The sequence below is a fragment of the Hydra viridissima genome, unplaced genomic scaffold (assembly GCF_058129835.1).
Source record: "Hydra viridissima isolate aposymbiotic clone 2 unplaced genomic scaffold, HvirCarnegie_v1 scaffold_1, whole genome shotgun sequence".
Classification (NCBI taxonomy): Eukaryota; Metazoa; Cnidaria; class Hydrozoa; order Anthoathecata; family Hydridae; genus Hydra; species Hydra viridissima.
This window is the reverse complement of record NW_028324300.1, coordinates 2,599,908-2,610,210: the sequence shown is the minus strand read 5'-3', so window position 1 is coordinate 2,610,210 and position 10,303 is coordinate 2,599,908. Positions and strand designations below refer to the sequence as shown.

Genomic DNA, 10,303 nt, shown 5'->3' with positions numbered 1-10,303 from the left:
GCTTTGAGATTTTACAGTTGAAACTAAAAAAAAATTATCGTCATTCCCGAGCTACATAGCACAGTGGTACAATCGTCATTCCGATCGATTCATTTAGAGGAAAAATATATTTTCTGGTATTTTCCTTTTTTTTTTCTTCTTTAAGTTTTGTCAAATACTTTGAAAGAAACTTCGTAAAAAAAGTTTATTAAGCAAATTCTTTTAAGCAACGGGAAAGTAGTTTTTTAACTTTTCACAAAATTCCAAACTATTGAGAAACCCCTCGGGTACATATTTCCCTTCCCTAAAATACATTTCCTGCTTATTATAGAAAATACGATTAAATCAATAAAGTTGTCATGGGTCACGAAGGGAGACAGAAAGCTCTTACTTCGCACAAATCTTACCGAAGCAAGCCCAATTATCAATTTTTTCTCTACATAAGTTTTAACATAACAAGCTCTAAACATATTCATATTAAAAACACAGTTGGATTTATGGATGAAGTCAAAATGCGTAAACTGCTTTTTAAAACGTTTTTTGGTTCAATTGTCTTTTTTTTTTTCTTTACAAAAACGATAGGCATCATATAGTGCTATTTTTATCATAAACTGTGCAGCAGTCAATCTTTTCAAACAGCAAAATGGGCATTACTCTAAGCAATACACTGAACGCGTCATTTAAAGTGACTTTCTTCAACCGGTCACTTGAAAGTTTTTGTTGTTTTGTTGGTGTGCATTCTTCTTAATATACACATAGAATTGTGTGATGCTCATAAAATTGTATTAAAAAATATACCAAGATTTAGAAGGTATGTTATTCTACCCTATTATGCGGTTGATAATTGCTGCATAACATTGCTTGCTAATTGTTTTTTGTTTGACTCATGTAAAAAAAACAAACAAATCAAACAAAAAAACATACAAAGCCTTTAGGAACAATAATGTAAAGATAAACCAATATGTTCATCTACAATGCATATATACATAAACACTTAAGTATATACATACATATATATATATATTTATGCAAGTGTTTATTGTATATGCTTTTCATATATATCATACACATACCTTTATATGCTTTACTTTATTTTGGTAAAAATGACGAGTAAATACATACGTGTATAATAATATTATTTCGGGGTTTCCTTTCATTGTGGGCACGTACACTTGTGAGATGATTTTCTTCTTCCAAATAAACCGAATTGTTTTATAGCATGGAAAAGTAAATATTACTTCAGTCAGATGCTGGATTTGACTAATTTTGCGGTTGGTTAGGTTTTTCAAGTCAAGTTTAGTCAAGGAGAGGCATTTTGAGAGTGCGGTGGAGAAGTAAAATTTTTGTGCGAAAGTGTGCCTGAACCCAATAATGAGCGACATACGGTGTCGGCTAAAAGTTTTTGACCATTATGATTAAATGAAAAAATAAATGTTAATGAATGAATTAACATGATAAGGTGTTTGCAAGTACAAAGAACAGTTTAAAACTGACAATAAGAAAAAATAAAAAAATAAATAATAACAACTGAAGAATAAAAGAAAAAAGGATATTACAAGATTAAAAGCCAACATATCCATATCATACATATCATATTTTTCGTTGAAAAAAAAGAAAATCCTTTTCTTTTTATTTAACTTTTTTTTACGAATCTGGGTATTTAACATACCAACTTATTATTGTTTCAACTGATATATTGTCCCAACTATCTTTCAAGATATTCCACATATAAATCCTTGATGACAGACACCCATCGCGGGCAATTAGGTCCAGCTCGTCCAATAGAATTTGCATCCACCATATAATCCAGACACTACAACCTCTGACTATTATTTATTCCGATGTCTGCAGAAATCTCTTAATAGAATTAAGCTGTATTCAAGAGAAGCATATGAATAACCACTTGATTTAGTTTTTCAACTGAAAACCACAGAGGTTCTTCACTGAGGGGATCATGACTTTACCCGAAAAATGGAGCCTATTTGTTTTAATAAATTTAAATTCACACTGTTAGAAAACCAGCTGAATTTTACTAAAAAAACATCACGAATTTTTTACTAGACCCAATACTAAATGCACAACGAAAAGTAACTGAGAAAGGAGCAAGAAAATACTTGGACACAATCATAAGCTCTCTTTGCTGTTGCTTTCTGTTCCATTCAAAGGTTACGTTTATAATTTCTATAAGTGCTTTAATTGTGTAAGTAGAAATGTTATGACTTCTACATTTTTAGTAAATTTAATTTAGGACAAAAAGGTATGTAACTGGAATGTGGGGATTTTAAGGAAAGTGAGAATGATTGAAATGAAGATTTTAAGGAACGAGAAAATGATTGAAATGATGGAGATTTAAAGAAACAAGAAAATAAATTGAAATGATGAAGATTTTAAAAAAGGAGAAAAATATTGCTGAAGAGCTGCTTGACATTGATGCTTGTACAAGAAAACTGCATTTGAATTTTATAACAATGGCGTTTTTTTTTTGCAATCATATTCCCAAAATTAACGACCCATATCTGGGGTATTGCTTGAATCTGGATGCTAAAAGTTTTCAGTTTTTTTATCATTTATTGTAGATTTAATACATAAAAATCATTTTGTACTGCCTTATTCAGCAACTGGTCCTTCATTTTTACAGAAATTTTATTCAGCAACTGGTCCTTCATTTTTACAGAAATTTTATTCAGCAACTGGTCCTTCATTTTTACAGAAATTTTATTGAAACTTTCTGCAACTTTCTTTATTCAGCAACTGGTCCTTCATTTTTACAGAAATTTTATTGAAACTTTCTGCAACTTTCTTTAAGTAACAGTAACTTAGATAAAAGATACGAATAACAATGATAAAAACAAAAGATAATAAAAATTGTAATAACAATAGCACTAACATTAATGATAAAAACAATAACAGACAGCCATGAATACTTATTTATGGCCTTTTAGCAAGGAATGAACGACAATTGAGATTTTATAAGATAGCTGAACTAGTTCAAAATACATTGTGTACAAAAAACACTTAGCAAAATTCAATAAATTATAGTGAAGCTACATAAATATTATAATGATAAAAATACTTCTAAATAGTAGAATATGGTTTTATAAGAAAAGTAAAAAGAAAAAAGAGAGATGGAAACTAAACAGCAACTGCATGTTCAAAATTCTGAAAGAATATAAAAGCTGTTTATGTTCACTTCAAAAAAATCAAAAAACAAGCATTAAATAAAAAAAAATCATAAAAATATATTTAATGTTAAGCTATATTTGTTTTTTTAATTATTTATTGATAGAAAAAATAAGAACTATGAATTGTAACTATGAATCTGTTTTTCAGGAGCTTGCTTGTGGGCAACATACAGCACCACAATACTTGCTAAAGCACTGACCAAAAAAATAACATCAAACCATCTATGGTAAAAATTAAATTGCAAATCTCCAAGTACCAATGAAATAATTTCCCGGTATTGTGGGGGCATATTCATGCGCATAAGTAACACGGAGGATACAAAATACATTCCCATTATTTCTGCTAAAACCAGGACAATGATATTAGATGATTTGTTACTTGATAAAGCGTAAAAAAATTTTGTCAGAGTTATAAGTAACCCACGAATAGAAGTAACAATTAAAATACCAACTAAAAAAAATGAGATCTGCTGAGACCAAAAAGCAACATCAAACTCGATTCCTAAGTAATCCACTGAAATTTCAATTCCACGTGTTACAGGGTCTATTTTTCCAACTCTATCAAAAATTATGTTAACAGAAGATATAAATATTTTCCAAATACAGTAGATTGAAAAAATGTGTCCCATAAAGTCAAAGTAGCGACCTTGCAGTGTCTTTGAGAAAATCATGCGTTGTTTTGTGTTATGAAGGTCAATGGATTCAATATAAAGTTGTTGACTCAATTCCTCTAAACAAGATACTTCATTTTTCAGCATAGCAGTATTTTCATATTCTTTGCTGGAACTCATGCTACTAAACATACCCCAAAAACCTGAAAATCAAATGAGATTCAAATTATCAATAAAAAAGTTAATTTTAAAATACAGGTGTTACTTTTAAAAAATTAAATTTACTTCTGTAAATTCTATACAAACTTAATAATTTTTTCAAAAGGAAATGAAAATTACTTGTTTCTTGAGACTTTTCTTGCTTCTCAAACTGTTTTCTTTGAGACAAATTTATTCTCTTCTTCTTTGCAATAATTAACTCCATTGTTTGCATTAATCGCCTCTCTACAATGGCTATGTCAGCATCTGAAACATGACGCATGAAGTAGGACATATATGTGTAAGGACAATTAACTGCACCAAAACCCGACAAAATAGCCATGAGAGTGACACCAATAACACCAACACGGCTTATTCCTTGCTCAATGGAGAATACTCCATGATTTGCACTTAAAATAGGAAATGGATTCCGCAGTTTCCAGAACACATAAAAAAATCCAAACCAATAAACAAATGTCAATACTCTTTGAAAAACTCTGGGCACCCAGTATAAATTCAAAAACATAAAGTAACCAATATAAAATGGAATGAGAAAAACAAGAACAAGAAGCATGCAGTATATTAGAAGTTTCCAGTGAAAGAGACGTGAACTAGGCAAAAGGTAACCTAGAATTTCAAAGATGATCAATTCAAACATCATACATGATAGTGAGAATGTAACAGAAAAAACTAATTGAACAACCATATGACGAATTTCATAATTTTTAAACAGCTGCCGCATGAAAAATACCCAGCCAAAACAAAAAAACAAAATTTCAGAACCAAATACAATTACTGAATCAAATATAAATGACATATTTCTATTTTAATTGGATCTAAATGTTAAAATAACTATAAACCAAAAAAAAAATCATAAATACAAATATGTATATTTGTAAATTAATTTTTTATGAGAGTGATTTAATTATAAATTATTATTTCACAAGCAATTACTAAAACTCAATTACTAAAAATTTTACACTGGAAAAAGTACTTTACTTACTTTAGTAATTAATTATAAAAACTTTAAGTTAGGTAAAAAAATAAACTTTTAGCTGAATAAAATATATTTCAACAAATTGTTTTGTTTGCTAAAGAAACACAAAAATCAGATAAATCAGCCAAAAGAAACAGCACCAAAGCCTTATATATATATATATATATATATATATATATATATATATATATATATATATATATATATATATATATATATATATATATATATATAAGGCTTTGGTGCTGCAAAAACGCGTATATGCACACACCAAAAATTCATTTTAAATAACATTTTAAATACAGTAACTTTAAGGCTCACTCCATATGCTTATATTGCTCATTTATCACCTTTTTATAGAGTTTTCAGCATTTTAATTTAAAATATTTTTTTTAACGGCAGCAAAATGGGTCCATGTTTTGTTGCCAGCTTACTTTAATGATAAATCTATTTTTAATACTATAGGCCATAATTTGTAATTTTGGTAAGCAAAAAGAGTGTTAATCAAAAAATCTAGTAAAAATAATAGTATTCACTGATCGAAGTTTAATGACTGTGGCTGAGTTAACATAAATGAAATTTTTGTATACCATTTTAAATAGAAATGTTATTAACAATAATACATCAGGGGGAGAGAGATGGTGAGCGGGCAGTCAACTTTTTAACATCTCACTGGTTTCTGATCAACATGTATTTACATCAATTTTTACAAGTAGTAATACATAAATAATATATTATATTAATTTATTAATTCTATGTAACAAATATTAATTTTAATAAATTTTATCAAAAGAAAAATATAAGGAACGATTTGTTAAATTTTGATTTGTGATGCAGTAATACCATTTCGCAACTTCAAAAGGGTTTAATATAAGGGTATTTGAACATGGGAAAACAAAAATCACTCGACATTTTTTCCCAAAAAATAGAATTTGTTAACCTAATTTTCTTTTAATTATGAAACTATTTAAATCTGTTTTTTTTTAAAAATATTTCACTTGCAGAAAAGTTGCGCACGTAAATCATATTAAAAAGATTTCCTTTCGAACTGAAATTCAAAAAGACGTTTTCTCAACCTTTTTTTAAATCTATCTTCTGACATAAAAATATCTTTCAATTGAAAAGTTTTTCTCAGCTTTGATCCATAAGATATTTTATTTTATTTAGCGTGCAAAAGCTTTACAGCTCGCAATTAGTAGTGGTTTTTAGATAAAATCTGTCTCAGCAATACTGGCCGAAACTTTCTCTGGAGCTTCTATTTTATAATCCCTCTAAATAAATCTATCTTCCATGTAAAAAAATTACAGTCCCTCTTACCTTTTATCGATGAAGGGGTTCTAAAAATATTTTTAAAATAATTTTATCAAAAATATTTCTAAAATAATTTTATCAAAAATATTTCTAAAATAATTTTATCAAAGACATTTTTTGTTTTGTTTTGATAATTTGACAGCCAAAATCTCCGACATGCAAGTTAAAAAACATGAAAAAATTTTTCTTTCGAATTATTTATTTTAGTAAGATTTTGTAAAAAGAAGAAAAAGGGGATTCACATTCTTAAGTAGTCCGTTTTTAAAAAAGATTTTTCTAGAAATGCAGCTCTTCTGCTTTTCAGGTTGCCTACACTTTGGCTTAAAAGATTTTGCTGAGCTTTACATATTTATACTAATTTAAAGATTTTATACTTGACATATGTCATGTATAAAATGACAGATGTCTGATTTTTTTGAGGACCTCCATTGACCTGTTTTTGGGGGGAGGGGGCACTGTAGGTCTAACACTGGGAATAGTTTAACCAATTGAGGATAAAACACGGTCGTTCAGAAGCGACAAGTTATTATACGCAAGCGCAGTAGTAACTTTAAAAAAGTTAAATTTTAATAATGGCTACGGTCCGTAGCAACGAATTTTTTTATTTAGTTGACTGATTATTTATATGTTTCCAAATAAATCAATATTTTAAACTCTTCCTAAAACTGAAATCATAATAAGCATATCTCAGTTGCATAAGAAAATGATTCAAATAAGATAAAGATTATATCAAAAAGTTTAAAGTTGCGCTTTTCTAGGTAAATTAAAATTCTTGAATATGCTGATTTGTTTACACTTTTAAAAACACATTATCTAATTTTTTGAGCGTAGAAATTAAATAATTTATATATATATATATATATATATATATATATATATATATATATATATATATATATATATATATATGTATATATATATATATAGTGGACCAGTGAAAACTTGCTTAACAGCTGATGAAACATTGTATCAATACATAGAAGTTGTTCATGAATATGAAGCAAAAGGAAGGGCGGATTGTAAAAAAACCTGGAATAGTAAGGAGTTTCCTGCTATTGGTTTGTTTAAGCCTCTGCTTAAGCAAACAAATTGCCAATTCATCAAAATATATACTAACATTAATAGGAATGAGAAGATAAATAATATCAAACTGCGACAAAAAACTTTTTTTCATGAATTGGTTTTGATAAGGCTATGTGAGTGTGTTTCCCTCGTCATAGTTACGCCAGTGCCACAGCAATCTTGGTGGTGGTGGTGGTGGTGGTGGTGGTGGTGGTGGTGATGATGATGATGATGATGATGATGATGAAACCAAATTAGATGCAAATGAGAATATTGATGATAACAATGGGGTTGATTGTGCTAATATTAATGATTTATCAAGGCAGATGCACTTATGATTAATATCTAAATCATATTCTTTAATTGAATTAAACTTTTTTTACATATACATACAACAATCAACATAATTAAAAGAGAATTTGTTTTAATACTGGAAATCAAATCTTCAGGTAAAATAAGCTGTTTATATTTTAGACATAATGTTTCATTGAGTTGGTTAACCTTTATACTTTCCACAAGACAGAAAAAACAAAATAAGTCTTCACATTTTTTTAGAGTTGCTGGTTGTTTTGGTATTTTACCACAAAAATTACACTGGTAAAGCTGTAAATGAGGATTGATTTCTTTTTTTAGTTCTTCAATATCTATTTCCAAGTCATGTGCTGTCACAATGCTTTTTTAATGGTAGCAATCATGGAATATGACCACACTTTTTAACCAATACCAGGGCAACCAATAAGTTTTTCTACCTGCTGACACAACAATAGCATTCATCACAATTAGGTTTCCAGTTCATGTTTAAAAGAACTGTTGTTGATTTCATTCTTTTGATCACATTCTTTATTGCATCATAATGTTTTGAAGATTTTTAGATGAGTGTACGTTCTCTAAATCTGATAACATGACATGGAATACATATTTCAATGTTATTTTTTTGGTTTATTCCAATAGGATACTTTTTTTTTCCCAACCAAATATCCACAAACCCTGTAAATAAGATTCAAATTTTTGTAATGGATTTTTATCTAAAAATAGTAAAACTTTCTGGATAGTTCTTGTGAATAACCATCAAACTTAACCACATGCATTATGTAGTGTTAATAATCATGAAGTAAATTAAGCTAATAAATCAGTAAAAAACTGCATATAAAGTAAAAGATTTTATTTAAAATTATTAAAAACATTTAGTCAAGTTTTTTACATAAGGACAATTTTTACTTCACAAACGATATAAATAAAATGTTATCAATTTAGGACAACGATTAGATGTAAATTTTGAACAAGAAGAAAAATTGAGTGCTAAGATTTTTTATAGTTAATAAAAAGTTAAAAGATTCATATAAGTAAAAGTAGAAAAACCTTTAAGTTTTACCGCTCAAAAAAAAAGTAAAAAGACTTCCAAATTTGTAAACAAATCAAAGAAAAGTTTTCTTTAGGTAGATCCTCTTCAATCATAAAATAATATTCCTCTTTCATTTTACTTACTTCTTAATAAAATTAAGTTACCGAGACATTACTAACAGCCTAAAAGCTGGTTATTGACGTAGACGATTTTAAAAAACTCGATAAGTAATGAAAAATTGGTCGCTAAGTAAAAATTCATTCTGTAACGAAGGTCCGAAGCCATTTTGAAAGTTCTAAAATTTTCATAATCCAACTGCGCTTGCGCACAATAACCTGTAGCTTATTAACAGAGTTTGAACGACCGTGAAAAAGACTCATTTTGGGTAATAAGACAATTTATTGGTAAGAAAATAGGGTAATAAGACACCTTTTGCATCAAGCAATGGCTGATGCAAAAGGTGTTTTATTACCCTATTTTCACACCAAGTTTTGTCAAAACGAAAATGTTTTTTGTCCATCACAAAACAAACACAGAAAAACTATTAATACAGTTAGTAAAGCGCTTAGAAATTGTCATAAAAATTTTGACTTATAATTTACAAAGTGTAAAATTACAAAAAATATAGACGCTAATTCACATATTCAATAAAGTATTTAGATTACATTTTTATAAAAATTTGGTCATATATTATCCTATTTGACAAATCCTTTTGTTTGTAGTAATAGAAGGTTTATTGTAGTAGTAGGAGGGAAATTTGACGAAGATTAAATATGAGCAAATCTTAAATACTAGACGAGCTACAAAAATTTTAAAACCCATTTTTTGAAACTGCATAAAAAGTGTTTTGAAAACTTCATGATGATACCGATGAGCAGTCTCATCAATTTAACGAAAATGCTGCCAAAAGGATTGCTGCTTAATTGAACTTATTACTTTACTCTCTAATAAACTCATACAAGATATCATAGAAGTTTTTAATCAACTGATATGTTTCCAGTTGTTGCCCAGGCATCCCCAAGTAAGAGGCAAATATCAGAGTACAAATGGTAGATAAAATAAGGAAAATTTTGAAGCAAATTATCAATAAAAAATGTTAGTTACGCATTTCTGTTACCCAGACGACAATATTTGGTCGAATAATAAAAGCAAATTAATCAGTATAATATATCAGATTCTTGTAGAGCTCGTTTTTATTTAAAATGTAATAAAATACGAACAATGTTCGTCAGGAAGTTTTAGAAAGCTACTCACTTGGGAAATGTTTTACTATTGTACGTCTGAAAAGTAAAAAAAAAAATTTTTTATTTTTTTATTTACGCTGCAAACAAAGCGTCGTCGTTTGTTTTTTATTAAGAAACGATTAATATCGAATAATAAACGAATAATACCGAATAATAATGAATAATATTGAATAATGTACAAACTTCGATGTTTTATGAAATAAATCAACCTTTTAAAAATTTTTATGTTCAGATTTTAAAAGTTATAAAGTTCCGTAATAAGACGTTACCATAACATTGCATACCTCTTTTCATTCGTTAAAAACACTGCACAAAATGTTATTTTAGTAAAATCTGTTAAAACTATTTTTCAAATGTTTTAAGGAAACTTATAAACA

The 10,303-nt window shown here is 28.1% G+C and overlaps 1 protein-coding gene and 2 long non-coding RNA genes across 4 annotated transcripts; 1 reads left to right on the top strand and 2 right to left on the bottom strand.

Moving 5' to 3' along the window:
- The first annotated feature begins 638 nt into the window (after positions 1–638).
- LOC149892895 (uncharacterized) lies at positions 639–2,445 on the top strand. 2 transcript variants are annotated; one of them, XR_016450762.1, is made up of 3 exons: positions 639–790; positions 2,041–2,144; positions 2,228–2,445. It is a non-coding gene; the product is annotated as an uncharacterized LOC149892895 (long non-coding RNA). The 2 variants fall into 2 exon arrangements; XR_016450761.1 differs by having other exon boundaries at positions 2,041–2,445.
- A 499-nt stretch (positions 2,446–2,944) lies between these two features.
- Positions 2,945–4,852, bottom strand: LOC145187954 (Golgi pH regulator-like). The gene is made up of 2 exons (XM_080064493.2): positions 4,112–4,852; positions 2,945–3,975 (listed from the first exon to the last, which is right to left on the bottom strand). Exons 1-2 carry the CDS (start codon positions 4,785–4,787, stop codon positions 3,278–3,280), a joined length of 1,374 nt encoding a protein of 457 aa, XP_079920619.2. The 5' UTR covers positions 4,788–4,852; the 3' UTR covers positions 2,945–3,277.
- Positions 4,853–8,165: 3,313 nt separating this feature from the next.
- Positions 8,166–9,088, bottom strand: LOC149892894 (uncharacterized). The gene is made up of 2 exons (XR_016450763.1): positions 8,826–9,088; positions 8,166–8,327 (listed from the first exon to the last, which is right to left on the bottom strand). It is a non-coding gene; the product is annotated as an uncharacterized LOC149892894 (long non-coding RNA).
- Between the last annotated feature and the right edge of the window lie 1,215 nt (positions 9,089–10,303).